This window comes from Bombyx mandarina, chromosome 05 (assembly GCF_030267445.1).
Source record: "Bombyx mandarina strain Sakado chromosome 05, ASM3026744v2".
NCBI classification, from domain to species: Eukaryota; Metazoa; Arthropoda; class Insecta; order Lepidoptera; family Bombycidae; genus Bombyx; species Bombyx mandarina.
The window spans coordinates 7,687,251-7,702,123 of record NC_143212.1 but is presented as its reverse complement, the minus strand read 5'-3'; the positions used below and the strand labels follow the sequence as shown (position 1 = coordinate 7,702,123).

Below are 14,873 nucleotides of genomic sequence, written 5' to 3'. Positions count from 1 at the left end.
TGGGCGAGCGAGCAAGTGCTCGACCAGGAGTTAAATTTGCTAACGCTGGGCTCCTCCAATGAAGACCTAACATAACAAAGCAAGAGTAACAGCTTCGCGAATGAGTCCGTTACCGGATCGAAATAGCAATCTGCTAAGATCCGGCAATAAACTGTTTGGGTTAGGTTGCACGTCGAACTCTTTACCGAAGTCGACAACTACGGTTACCGGGGTCCCATCTAGTGTTAGAGCTAAAGGCGTCTAATGCAAGGGTTATTGGAGCTGATGCATCCGAATGGGTCCAGGGCGATGACTGACTGGCTCCTGCGTGATTAAGATTCGGGGAGTAGGTAGTCAGCAGCGATAATAAGGGCCGAGTCACACCGGAATGGCAGCGGCCGGCGGCGGTGCCAGCGGCCCCCGGCGTCGCCACTGGCAGCCTCGCGCGGCCTCCAGACTGCACGCGCCTAGTCTCCTCTTGACTAGTTTAGTTTCGTCATTCGGCAATGATCGTGTAATAAAATGAAACCCGCAAAATTATAATTTGTGTAATTACTGGTGGTAGGTACCACCGCCCTGCCTATTTATGCCGTGAAGCAGTAATGCGTTTCGGTTTGAAGGGTGGGGCAGCCGTTGTAACTATACTTGAGACCTTAAAACTTATATCTCAAGGTGGGGCCACCCACCTTGAGATGCTTAAGCATTTACGTTGTGGATGTCTATGGGCTCCAGTAACCACTTAACACCAGATGGGCTGTGAACTCGTCCACCCATCTAAGCTATAAAAAAAAAGTATGTTTGGAGTGAACATAATTGAATTGGTTATTATATATGACCGCGGCGCCGCGAGCGGCCTCTTGTCGCCGCTGGCAGCCGCGGGCAGGACCACCGGCAAGACGCACGAGGCGCGCGGCTTCCCGCTTCACCGCGGGCAGGCAGCGGCTGTTTTGCGACATTTTTTAGCTTTTCAAGCGATACTGATCTTTTAAGTATATAGATAAAGTTTAAAATTATTTCACAGTAAAAGTGCTCGCCGCGACGCTGCCGGCCGCTGCCATTCCGGTGTGACTCGGCCCTAAGGCGATTATCATGACGCATAGCCTTATCGAAGTATGATTCCGACGCTAAATTCAGGTTTCAGGATTGATTCGAGGTCTAAGTCGTGTAGGTCAACGTTCCTTACGAAATACGGAGCTCCGACGGCCAACCTGCAAAAGCGGGATTGTAGGGATTGGAGGGTGTCTGTGTGTGCGAGCCGCTTGAGTCCACACTCGTCATGACGGGCTTTATGCAAGTTTTGTAAAGTGTCACCTTGTTCCGAAGGGACATTTTACTCCGCTTACAGATCGGGGTAAGGACGGGTGCTCGCCGTCAAATGAATCTTCGTTCGTTTTTTTGTTTCCTTTTTAAAATGTTTTATTAAGCAAAGCGTTGAGCGGGGATCCTAGTGAATCCTCAACTTTAAAATATATCTAATGCATGCTTTCGTGTTGGCAAATTAGGATACACCCAGTATTTTTTTGTTATTTATTTAACGCAACGTGTTAATGTAGAAAATAACTGCAACGTCTTCACGTGCATTTGTAATAATTCATAATAGCAATAGCTCCTTTACTGTTATTATGGTTGCTAATGCGTGGCTGCCTACATTCAGGCTGACCGTATTCGCAACCGTATTACGAGTAGCCGAATAGTCCGTATACGGATTATTTTTGTGTTTTTCTATTCTGATTAATTTCTGTAAACAATTTGTTTTCCATTGCTAGAAAAGACGTCAGTCTCTTTGCAAATTTGGAAATCATTAGTTTTTGCAGCATAATCACATAATCACTTAGTCTTCGTGCACTTACTTCAGATGCTCCTTTACCGCAACATGCGATCACAAAGTTCTAAGTATAATAACATACATACTACATACTATAGATATCAAATTAAAAACTTTGAATTATTTCGACAGTGAATTGACTGGTCATCACTTAAAATATTATATGTTTCAAATAAGAAGACAATTATTTTACTCACGCTGTTAAAGCTTGCAGGTAAGCAAACACAAATGAAAACGGTCTTGTCGGAAAAAAATTTGACGCGATACAAATTATCTTTTTATGAATTTATTTTCTGATGAATGTTTTAACGTAGATGTCTGTAAAGAAATTTGAAGTCTGTGAACCACTGAAATGTGCTGATTGAAATTCCTCACTGTACTTACACCTTGTTTTAAATGCACTTCTATCCATCAAAACGATCATTTATTGTCCCTTCTATATATATCGACTCTTCTGTAGACAAGTCTATCGGTGGGTAGATATCTATCAACTGACATTTTCATACCACCCGTAAAGGACAAAAACACGTGAAGTTTGTTGTTGTTTTATTCGATCGAGTGTCTTTTCATTCAAATCATTACATGTTAAGCATTCTGAGGACACACTTTCTACATAGCACTCTCCTCTCTAAGCACCAACTCATTGCAGTTGATCCAGGATCCACAAGATAAAGATCCCGCCGAATTTTTGTCCCTTAAGCGTTTCGGGTACTTCCCTCTACGTGTCACTTTAGGGACCAGAGCCAGAGAACCATGAAGACACGTAAGCTACTCGACTCTTGCGAAAGTAAAAGAAGGTGACGGATAACCTCACTCTCTAATGCATGCTGGTTCCTTTTTATTACGACATGCGCGTGAATGAACTTAGAGCCCACTTCGGAGACGATCAAAATTTGGTGTGTGTCTCCGAACGGTGTGAATGGAATTTAGTACATTTCCAGACATTGAAAGCAAAATCTTGCGCGTAACTAAACTTTTTGGGAAATCATAAACATATGTGTTGGAAGAAAGTTAATGTCATGCAACGTCACTATATTCTTATAGGGTTTATAAGGTGTCGTTAAAAATTTAGAGTTCTATATCGATGAATCCCTCGTTTTTCATGAACAAAAACAATTTAAATGTAATCGCATGTAATTTTTTCTTCTACAATAAATTACATGACTACAAAGTAATAGGAAAAGTACAATATCATGAAATGAAAACACTCGTTTGTTCGCTATTTTATACGTGCTACGGCTTGGGCTCATTTTGAAATTTTGGATGTATATTGCAACTCATTTTGTATCATTCCGTGGGTAGTAATTGAATAAATAGCCATAGTAATACAGTACTATTTTACTTATTTTTAGATTGCTGTTCGATAATGGACGGCATTTCAATCCAATTACGTCCTCTCCGCTGACAGACCAACTTATAACCACCACGCTTTCAAAATCGTTGGAGCCTAAAGCAAAAGGCACCCGTCGTACTAGTATCAAGCGATGCGACTAGCCGGTCTTCAAATCCCGTAAGCCAATTGGCAAACATTTTTTTGTAATAAAATTCGTGCTTAGCTCAAGTTCACAAATGAAACTAGGATTATACATAGTTTAGAGTTTCAAGCATTAGGTATAGCAATATAGATTCAAGGTGGCTTTCACGTTGCGATATCTATGGGTTCCGGTAACCACTTAACACCAGATTTGTTATGAGTTTTACCCGTTTATGCCATAAAAATAGCTTAAATACCTTTACTATTGCCACGAGAAATAGTTTTTCGGCGCCATAGTCATCCCGTTTAAATATCTAAACGATCGATAAATAGTTTATCGATTAAAGTAACATCACTTAATGCTTTGGCTTACTTTTAAATAATATTTTCACAAAAGATAAAATTTCAGAGTATAGCAAATTTTAAGTACAGAATAAATCTAAAATGTGTGATCGCATGGATGCTATTAATAAATTACAAACTGTTATGTCCGCAATTCGGTAAGCCTTTTGAAATAGTACCTTCAACAGCGCTTGATTTATATTTGTGACTTGGCAAAAATTTTACACATTTTTTACTTGCAAATGTATTTTCTTTATTGTGTATTTCAGAGGCGGTTGCAGCGAATGCCCATCGTCCTGTAACTCCACCAGAAATTGTACTCCGTGCTGCAGCGGAGGATCTCTGGTCACAGTTTACAGTCAAGTAGCACATATCCAATGATTTTCCAGACACCATCCATAAGGCATATGAAAATGTTAAATTCATATCAATAATTTAAAATAGATGAAACTTACCTAATATGTTTCCAAATGAATTGTATTAACTAACTTCAGTGAAGAATTTTGTTTTAAGTTATATGTCCAATTTTAAATTTTATCTTACAGATGCTGTGTTAGCTATAGGTCAACCTCCTCGCCCTATTGCTGCCTTTGACAAAGCTACTATAGCGATTGGTCATCACGGTCAGAATATCAAAACCTATTGAGACAAGTCGAACACGAGAAATCGAATTATGTTGTTAATGTTATAATGTCCTATAAATATGTATGTGTTAGTGGCAAAAGTAGTCTAATTTTGTAAATCTGTGTATTGTATCTTGTTAATATTTGCAAACTAGAAGACATCTGCTGCAAAATCCTATCTTTGAAACTTCATTACCAAAGAGAATATAATTGATACGTTTTAATTGTTTAATATTTATTTTATTAAGGCATTAGACTGACAAATCAGTACCAAGCTATGCTGAGCCTCATGCTCTTTTAGCGAATTCACTCATGTTTCCTGATCAGGAAATAAATGAGCTGTGCTGCGTTTTTTATATTATGACCCACTCATCAACACACTATAGAACAGAATGATAATAAAAAATTGTAATCTATAATGTTGATTCTTGGTGTCGGGGGTTGTTCGAGAACACAAATAAGAGTGTAGATAAAACCAGCAACATCATTATCATCATCAGCCCACAATCGTCCACTGCTAGACATAGGCCTCTCCCATCCACACCACCGAGGCCAGTCCTCGGTTCTCCTCATCCACTTCTTGCTGGCCACCGTTCGGAGGTCATCGCACCTCCTAGCCAGGGGGCGTCAACATAAAGCCATAACATTCGCATATTCAGCTCTGAAATAAACTTTCTCCGAGGTGTGTTCTGAGTGCTATAGCGTGTTTCTTCAAACGAGGTTTAAGCAGAGCGCTCAGCAGAAGCCGTATAGTTATAAGCAGTATAGTTACAACGGCTGCCCCACTTTCAAACCAAAACGCATTAATTCTTCACGGTAGAAATAGGCAGGATGGTGGTACCTACCCGCGCAGACTCACAAGAGTTCCTACCACCAATAATTACCGCCTTTTTCTTTATAATCAGAAATAAGAGCAACACCCGACGAGGCTGAACATATGCATGTATTCTGTGAAATGTGCCTATAGGGTGTTCCACAAAAGGTATGCCAAACCGAAAACAATATTTTCTACTAGAATAATCGATATGACTAAAAAAGAAGTTCCCAGTAAACATTTTCGGAATAAAGAGTACTTGAACATAACGAACAGACTGTTTATCTACCAAACTTTGAATTATGTTTCACGTAAGGCACTCTAATATGATTCGTAGAAAAAAGAAGACGAAGACGACAGAAGAAGTTCTAAGGTCTCAAGTAACTATACTTGAGACCTTAGAACTTATATCTCAAGGTGGGTGGCGCATTTACGTAGTAGATGGCTATGGGCTCCAGTAACAATTAACACCAGGTGGGCTGTGAGCTCGTCCAACCATCCAAGCAATAAAAAAAGGCGGATTGCATTTCCGATGATCCCAATTGTACAGATCAGAACATTTGGGTCTATAGCCACTGGTTCTTTATGTATTTTGTACCGTTTGACGTTATGAGGTGTGGTCGGTGAGTTCTATTTTTTTTTGTCTAGATGGTAGCAGTATCTACCTACCTACCTAACTATGCATGCCACTAAAATATATGTATTTAAAAAAAGTATGCGGAAATGAAATATAAGTATAGCCAAATATAGCAAAAGCATAGCAGAGCGCAGTATTATTTGAGGTTGTTTTTTACAATACAATTGAGATTTCGACATGTTTCAAGGGAGTGGGGACTTTAACGCTTTAAGATGTGTAGGTTTTGGTAGCCACGTAGCACTAAGTAGACTTGAACAATAAAACAATACTTATTTCACTGACCCAATGAAATCATGCAATTAATTTGTCTATAGACCACTTTAATGATGTAGTTATCTTTATTATATTATAAATCGGCACTATTGCATTATCGGAATAAATTTATGAAAAAATATGTATGTAAGACATACTGGAAACATAATAGGGATATTTCAATCACCATCGCCATCTCGATCTACCAAAACATATAAAATACCGCGGTTTTGGTTGTGAAAATTAACCGCCCCTATGTAAATGATATGATGGCAAGATACGCTCATAGCATAGCATAACCCCAATCAATTTACATATATTTGTGTTTTTGAATGCGAAATGTGGCGTTAGTTGTGTCGGGAACAAAATTTTAACTAGGTCATTGAACCCAGGGTGTTTTATTTTAGGAAGAACGGATTACTAGTTGCTGTTAGGCCTTTTTGGCTTCACTAGGATGAGCTCATGGCGATTTTAAACTTTTTTAATGCTATAAGTTAGAGTTGTCCATAACCAAGAATTTAGTCAGTTGCAGTTATCGTAAAGTCGAAATATTAATAGTATTTTAACGTTCGTCAAATTGGAATGCAAGATTACTTCAAGCCTTTAGATAGATTGGTGGATTGTGTAACCGAATAATACGATGTCACGAGTTACGCTAATTTAATACAAGCTGTTTGCGATTCTGTGGTGGTATCAGATGATATCATCATACAGAACCTTTCATAAGTAATTGTTGGATTAATTCTCTATCAAGCTACCATAGATTTGTATGTGAATTTTGTATTAATTAAAAATGTGAAATCAATCAATAATGCTTATCGTGTAATACAAGTCTCAATTATACCGAAAACTTTACTCAATTCAACTTTCCGATTTCTTCCTCGCAATTTTTATTATTTATATTGTTCGTAGCTTAACCTAGTAGATATGAAATAAAAATCTAGTAGACTCCGCTATGCCTATAAGAGTCATTGCGCTGCTACGAGAATCTCATTTAATCGAAATATTCGTAAAGTTTTTTAAATTTACAAGTCTATAAATTAAAAAAGAAAAAAATGGGTTATTGTCCACCAGTCTGTTCACCTCCGGATTGTCGTCCGATCTGTGGACCGGCATCTCCGCTCCTCTGCCAGAGCAGCGTGCCACCAACACAGCGGTGCTATCCTGTAAATCCTTGCATCAACATCTACAGCTGTTACACTCAAATTATGTAACGCAATGGACGATTTCTATAGTGAATTAAAAAATGGTTAGAAACACACACTTGTTTTGTAAAATATACAGTAAACTTGTCGCTAATAATCTATTGTAGTTTCAATGATACAATTATAATTATAAAATCAAATGTAACTGTCTTGCGAAAAATATTAATTAGGCTGTAAGTTTTTTGCAGTCTTAAAAGTTTCTTTTCCGGAAATAGATGGGTTTTCTTTTCAAGATAGTGTTTTCATTACAACGTACTCTAGAAGTTGGATAGCAAAACTGAAATTACCTGTTTTGTAACTACTTAGTTATTTCAAATTTTAAGTTAATTTATCATGTTAAAATCTTTTACATTAACTACGTACAGAAAATTGCAATTTGTTTTTATTTTGGAATTTTAATGTCTTTTGATTTCATGTACATATACTCGTACGTTTCTATGGTTGAGTTTTTCCACATTTCACTACAAATTGGTTTAGTTCTAAATCTAGGTGGTTTAGTAATAAGACAATAAAGTAAACGAAACAGTAACATGAGGCCTAAAAATCGCGTGTTTCATTTCATGCATAATAAGGTCAGGATAAGAGGAGATAATGTAAAACTTAAAAAAAAAACTTTCTTGTACAGCCTTTATCTTCTTAAGTAAACGTTTTTTGGGGCTTCTATTACAAGCGGTATCTTGGGGATGATTACAACTGAATGGGACTAATTGAATGTAACCGACTGCCGTGCCACAGCAACAATCCTAGTATAAAATATACACAGCAAAATACGCAAACCATAAAAGGTAAAATTGTGTGTATTCAAATATATTCCAATACTATTTTGTATTGTAGATTCATTAATTACGGTTGGTAATTGGGATTAGTTAGCAGCTAAAACTCATTACTTACAATAACTATATCGATTACTTGGTCTGTATTTTTAATTTGTTTTTTTATTAATTCACTTAATGGTGAGTAATCACTCTTGTTTATGGACATCATTAATGCTAACAAGTAACAACACTGTCAAGATGCTACCAAACAATCAATCATACTGCTACCACAAGCACCCACCATCACCTACCACTTATGACCCGTTCGTTTTTTTTTTGTTTTTTTTTATTGCGTAGACGGGTCGACAAGCTCAGAGCCCACCTGTGTTAACTGGTTACCGGAGCCCACAGACATTTACAACGTAAATGCCGCCATCCTCCTTGAGATATGAGTTCTAAGGTCTCAGTTTAGTTACAACGGCTGCCCCACCCTTCAAAGCGAAACGCATTACTGCTTCATGGCTGAAATAGGCAGGGTGGTGGTACCTACCCGTGCGGACTCACAAGAGGTCTTACCACCAGTAACAACACAAATTAAAATATTACGGGTTTAATTTTTATTAGACGATGTTATTCCTTCGCCGTGGAAGTCAATCGTGAACATTTGTTAAGTACGTATTTCATTAGAAACATTGGTACCCGCCTGCGGGATTCGAACACCGTTGCATCGCTCGATATGTATGTTTGCTTGAATGTACCGGACGTCTTGTGCTTTAGGCCACGACGGCTAGTCGTCGACTAGACGATGTAGCAGCATATCCTTTTTTTATTTGTTGTATCTATCTAACTGTTACCCTATTGCATAAGCAGCAATGTGAGCCCATTACGTTCGGATACGTTTCTAGGGCTGGAGCAATTAAATACGATCGATGCTAACCTCTGACGTGTGACGATGTCCACGCTGCAGAGGAAGATTATATAGGTGAAACAATTTTCACATCCTTCGAGCAGAATTGGCAGGTTGCGTCATCAGTCTTGTTTTAAAGGTCTTTGTAGCCATTGTAGGTACACTAACGCACGGCCCAACTGACGGTAAGGTGTAACCGTTGCTTACAAGCATCAGATATGCCAGGGGCAAAGCAAACTACTGTCCACGTCAGATGAATCTCCTCAAACCAAAATTAAATTTATTTATTACCGTGACAGAAATAAATAAACCCTTAGGGAACAAAAACCTTTTTATTAAATAAATATAGACGTAACGAAATTTCATCCACATTCTAAAAGTCGTTTCTCTCATTTGGAAGCTTCTCACTACCTTAAAGGGACATCCACAGCGTAAGCGCCTCCTGGGCTCTGCAAAAGAGATTATTTTTTATTATCCAGCTCCTTCTAGGCGGATCTAATGTAAAAATATACTAAATGTTTATTTTTGGCGAACCAGTAACCTACTTCACGGAACTGACTAATAAAATTTAACGTAATGGATCGTGAAGCATACCATGGGATTAGGTGCAGGCTTCCTTTGCAATACGCCATTATGAACTATTAGGGGTCTGCGAACAGTGATCGGATCGATTTCGCAGTCTGGGCAGCATCGGCGAGATACAGGAACGCAAGGAAATGTAGCGGGGGGCGGCCTTGGACAAATAGGTCGTTGCTTGGGAAGAGCTGGCGTAGGGCACTGTGGATTGCAGCACGGCAACACGGGATAGTAGCATCTTATTGGCTCGGGACATCGTTTCATCTGTAAATAATTTTGAAACCTTGGTTTTGATTTGCAAATTACTTCTACAATAAAAGAATAACAGTATAACTAAATTAAATTCGAAAAATATCGTTTTACATCTCTGTTGTGTTCGGATTTAAATTTGGGTGTTCACATGTCCATATATATACCTACATTTTTTTTATTCCTTAGATGGGTGGACGAGCTCACAGCCCACCTGGTGTTAAGTGGTTACTGGAGCCCATAGACATCTACAACGTAAATGCGCCACCCACATTGAGATATAAGTTCTAAGGTCTCAGTATAGTTACAACGGCTGCCCCGCCCTTCAAACCGAAACGCTTTACTGCTTCACGGCAGAAATAGGCGGGGTGGTGATACCTACCCGTGTGGACTCAAAATATATGTAACTAAACAGAAAAATATTTCTTTGTTATTACTTACTGGAGGTGGGTCACACGGCTGAGGTGGTGGACAGCAAGGCAAAACTGGTGGACAATAAGCAGGTTTTTGCGGGCAAGGTGGAGGAGGTTCACTGGGAGGGTCGCGACGTGGCTTGCAACACGGCAAGACCGGGATTATTGGAGGCATTATATCTGGCAAAAGAGGAGCTGGACTCGGCCTACATATTGGTTTGCAGTTACATGGAGGATAAGGTGTACACGGTAATGGTGGAGGGCAACAGGGCTGGCAGCAGGGAGTAGGTGGTGGACACGAGAAGCAACATGGTCCTAGCCCACATGGTAATATTGGTGGGCATGTGGGACAAAAAGAGGTGGAGCACATTTTGAATTCAGAAATATTATTATTATTTTGTCGTTTAATGTATTTCGTAATTTTTTTTTAATTTTCAAGATTATTTTCTTCAAACAAAAATTTTCAAAATAAACGTCAACCTTTATTGAAGTTTCATTATTTCAAACAGTAAAAATGTACTCTATGGTTTTCAATTAAAAAGGTTTAATAAATTATTAATGTTGATACTTTTGTTCAAACTATGTTAATCAGTTTCCTGACAACCGTGTAAATAACATAACGCACGATACACAAAGGATGCATACATTTCTGGTGAATTTATTTTCATAACAATATTATGAATTATACAAAGGTTGACCTTCATAAAACCCGCTGTTTATTTATCTAAAATCGAGATCTTCCGGATTCATTGGAATAATAGTATATTTAAACTAAAACGTCAATAAGATTACTGTTTTTAAAAAGCTACACAAGGTACAAGTAACGCTAAGAAAATTACTAGCAAAACTTGCGTTAAAAATCACTGTTTCTTATTAAGACAATACACAATATATTAAAATGAAAAGTAAATATGTACTATTGATTAGCGCATCACTGGGGAATGTTTGGTAAAAAACATAAACCTATAAAGTATACTTCAGTGGTAAAAAGTTACGTTCGTAAAATTGTAATAAAACATAAAAAAAATCACAAATGCATCACAAAATACATCCAGTAATTTGCTAGACACATTACAAAACTTTTAATTACCTATATACTCTTTGCAAATAAATTCAGTCCAAAAAGAACATCACAAGTGTCATATTAAAATATTTCAAAATTAAATTATATATTTTAAAATTTTTCGTATTAACTATTTTAAAAATAAATAAAAATGAGTGCTCCTTTCTACAGCTACGATCCCTGTGTTTGCTCTGGAATGCCATGTGGTGCATGTTATCCGTACACGACAAAGCCCTGTGCTGCATCGTGTAACGACTTGAGGGTTTGCTCCGTGTGTCCTGGAGGAGGGTGTTCCCCTTGCCCGCCCCCTGTTCGACCGTGTCCAGAGCCTTGTCTGCCGATACCAGTATTACCAAACCTACCTCCGTGCCCTCCATGTGAAAAAGTTAGTTTTATTTTTTACTAAAAAACACAAGATCAAACAATTCAATCTCTCATCAACCGAATGATCATTGTTCTATACTCTTCTTATAATATACTGTGTTACTTATAATATTTTGTATTCAAGTTTAAAAATATTTTCTATGTGTATGTGCATTACTATAATTCTCATGTTGTATTTGTTATTTTAGCTGCTCTACATACACTCATCACTTTTAATTATTATTCTCATAATCCTCTCGCAGGTCTGCTGGAAGAGATTTCTTAAAGAAATAAGCAGTGCCTTTGTACATAATTTTCCTATTACTCTGTACTGTTTTCTTTTTTGTGTGTACAAAATAAATAAATAAATAAAATAAAACATAATTGGACAAAAATTATATCATCGCTTCATTCAACTCATCGTACCTACTGTTTTTTGGCAACTCGTCAATTATTACGGTGCTATTATAATTTGAATAGATTTTCCTTTATTTATTTTCTTTTACAGCCGGTTACTTGCAAACCAGATCCAATACTAGTCTACGACACCATAGCGATTCCAGCATGCAGGCCGAACCGTTGCAAGCCCTGCCCGTCGTATTGTTGCACCGAACCAGCTGTCTGCAAGCCGCAACGTTGCAGCTATCCAGGAGTCCCTGTCTGTAAGGGTGGCTGCGGACCTAGCATGCCTATTTGGTGATTTTTGTTTGGATGGAATCTTATATGCAATTGTTATGTCATATTGGAAATTTTATTTAACGTGTTGTGTAATAAACGTTTAAAAAATAAGGATTTTTACTATAATTTTATATGCATGAAATGAAGTACGTATGATGATGATTCATAATAAGCCCTACTCTACTAGCATACTGTGTTATTATGAATAGTTGTTAAGACTTGTTTACCATTTTATGACGAATGCTATTGTTGCTTTTGTTCCAAGAACAAAAAGCTATAATATGTATGTAAATGCGTTAGTTGAAATTAAGGAATATTTATAACATTGCGTGAAACGCTTCGAATACGACTGTGATCCCATAGATTTCCGGTATTGCTCATATCGTGTATCCATAAACAGCACAACAAGTGGTTTTAATACAGATGTTTGAGCTTTAGATTGATCAAGATATAAAACAGAATTGGTTTATTAGAACGCATAAAATGGATATAAAACAAATGTACCCATTAGATTAGAAACTTTATAAAAAGAATATTAATATCTCCGACATTCGCGAGCCGTAGACATAATTGAATATAAACACTTAAAGGTTTAATCTCGCTTAATATTGACATTTAAATATAATTACCGAAATCTCTAATATCTTAATTTTCATGGTCACGAACGAATGAATCGGTGATAAAAATAAATGCGAGATAAAACCGTAAAAGTACTTTTAATTAAAATTAAGTATGTTCAGTTAAAAGTCACCAAGCAATAGATTGAAACTTGAACACGGATGTGATATATAATATATAACTATATTCTTCGATTGTTGGTACTGACTTTGTCCGTATATTAACGAGTATTGTTCATAAAGTCGGGTATGAACTCTTGCAATTCCACATTGTTAAATACTCCTTGGTTATGTAGCAAAACCTCAAGAACTAGAATTTTATAATAAAATTTCCGTAAACGTCAGTTTTGATTAAAAATACTAATTAAATGAAATAAAAAAATATTGTAAAATAAATAAAAACCAAAAAACTTAAAAATAAGGTAATTTTAAGTCATACGTTATACCATACCATTTAAAACGTTTTATATAAATTGCAACTCTAACCGCAAGACAAATTTTGTCTATTCGAGGCTGTGGCCTCGAGAATATGGGTTTCAGCAGAGACGACTCTGCTGAAACCCATATTGATAAGGTGTTACAAAGTAAAACAGAATTATAAGTACGTTTGTTAAAAAAAAAGCCTTTTTTGCTAGTATAACTTTAAATATCATATTTTAACTTGAAGAGTTAATAATTTGAAAAAAATGTAGTACATTGAATGTACAATTATATGATCATGTATTTGCGTAAGCCTAGAATTTATTTAGTTTTGACAAAACCAAAAGTTACAGCATTGACTAACATCTAACAGAACCAAATAGCGGCAAAATGTCAGTACTGCCACGAGGTATTGAAAACTGTAGGCCAATTGCAAGGTATGGATATGTAACAGCTGAAAGTAGCATTTACAATAAAAGACCCCGATGTGGACAACCGAGGCCGCAACCACACCAGAGGGAAACAACGGCTTATTGTGGAGGACCCAGTAATGTTCCCTTAGAAAAGTAAGCGACTCAAATTGTCTTTTTGATCATCAATAATAAATATAAATAAATAAATATTTACTAACAATCACACCACGTTAACTGGTCCCGTGATAAGTTCGTAAAGAACTTGTGTTACAGGTATCAGATAACGGAAATAAATGTAAGATTTTTATTATACACATACATATATTTAATACACATCCATAACCCTGGAAAAGACATTTATATTTGTCATACAAATATCTTCCCTTGGCGGGATTCGAACCCGCGACCCCCTTGTGTAGTGACCATGTCACTTACCACTACACCAGACGGCCGTTAGATGAATTTTGAATGATTTGACTGAAGCAAAGATCATTATTATCACTGAAATGCAGTCTTAATGTTAGGGTGAATAGTGAGCCCGCATGGTTGGATACCACCATTTTGCCTATTTCAGCCGTGAGCAATCATGCTTTCTAGTTGTACTTGTGCCTTGCGGTTACGACCTTTGCATTGTAATTAGATGGGTACCGACAACCATTTCATTCCTTGTCGATGTTGAGCTCGTATGGATCTACAGCAAAAAAGGTCATAGTGGAAATAAGTTGCATTACGGTCATACTGACGGAGGAAACAGATTACAAAATTTAGCACTGAAATTTCAAAATGGTGTCGGAAAAATATTCTATGAATATATCTTAATAAGTTCCATGTTCACATTGTTACAGACCATGCTGCTATGATTTTCCTTGCAAAGCGGATTGCTTCAATCACGGCGCTTGCACAAGACCCAGTGGTCGATACGCACGTACTGTTTGGTATCCAGGAGAATGCTGCCCGGTGGTTTCTCCCTGTCAAGCCTTCACTTGCCCAAATCCACCTTACCATCCATGTTGTTACCATACGTGCAACAGACATGTGTAAAAGAAAGTCAGCTCAAACCTGTGTGTCCTTGATGGCTTGTCTGTGTGACAGATTAGTTTGTTATCTACGTTTTTGGGTATCATTATGTTAACACAGCTTAAAACAAAAATTAAACATGTTTGTTTTTTTATTCACACTTTTAAAAGAGTCTAGAATGACATTGAGTAACCCATTAGTCCTCAGTCTAATGTCTCAGTTCATATAATAGTGCTCGTTCAATAATATTT

The 14,873-nt window shown here is 37.2% G+C and overlaps 3 protein-coding genes and 1 long non-coding RNA gene across 4 annotated transcripts; 3 read left to right on the top strand and 1 right to left on the bottom strand.

Moving 5' to 3' along the window:
* Nucleotides 1-2,387: 2,387 nt before the first annotated feature.
* LOC149502935 (uncharacterized) lies at nucleotides 2,388-4,079 on the top strand. The gene is made up of 3 exons (XR_016323090.1): nucleotides 2,388-2,567; nucleotides 3,157-3,314; nucleotides 3,890-4,079. It is a non-coding gene; the product is annotated as an uncharacterized LOC149502935 (long non-coding RNA).
* Nucleotides 4,080-9,140: 5,061 nt separating this feature from the next.
* Nucleotides 9,141-10,535, bottom strand: LOC114242159 (uncharacterized). The gene is made up of 3 exons (XM_028173215.2): nucleotides 10,080-10,535; nucleotides 9,408-9,653; nucleotides 9,141-9,262 (listed from the first exon to the last, which is right to left on the bottom strand). The coding sequence occupies exons 1-3, from the start codon at nucleotides 10,419-10,421 to the stop codon at nucleotides 9,221-9,223; spliced, it is 630 nt and encodes a 209-aa protein (XP_028029016.2). The 5' UTR covers nucleotides 10,422-10,535; the 3' UTR covers nucleotides 9,141-9,220.
* A 711-nt stretch (nucleotides 10,536-11,246) lies between these two features.
* Nucleotides 11,247-12,266, top strand: LOC114242164 (uncharacterized). Its single transcript, XM_028173228.2, has 2 exons — nucleotides 11,247-11,499; nucleotides 11,986-12,266. The coding sequence occupies exons 1-2, from the start codon at nucleotides 11,266-11,268 to the stop codon at nucleotides 12,175-12,177; spliced, it is 426 nt and encodes a 141-aa protein (XP_028029029.2). The 5' UTR covers nucleotides 11,247-11,265; the 3' UTR covers nucleotides 12,178-12,266.
* Nucleotides 12,267-13,467: 1,201 nt separating this feature from the next.
* Nucleotides 13,468-14,780, top strand: LOC149502934 (uncharacterized). Its single transcript, XM_089727638.1, has 2 exons — nucleotides 13,468-13,758; nucleotides 14,451-14,780. Exons 1-2 carry the CDS (start codon nucleotides 13,583-13,585, stop codon nucleotides 14,644-14,646), a joined length of 372 nt encoding a protein of 123 aa, XP_089583764.1. The 5' UTR covers nucleotides 13,468-13,582; the 3' UTR covers nucleotides 14,647-14,780.
* The last annotated feature ends 93 nt before the right edge of the window (nucleotides 14,781-14,873 follow it).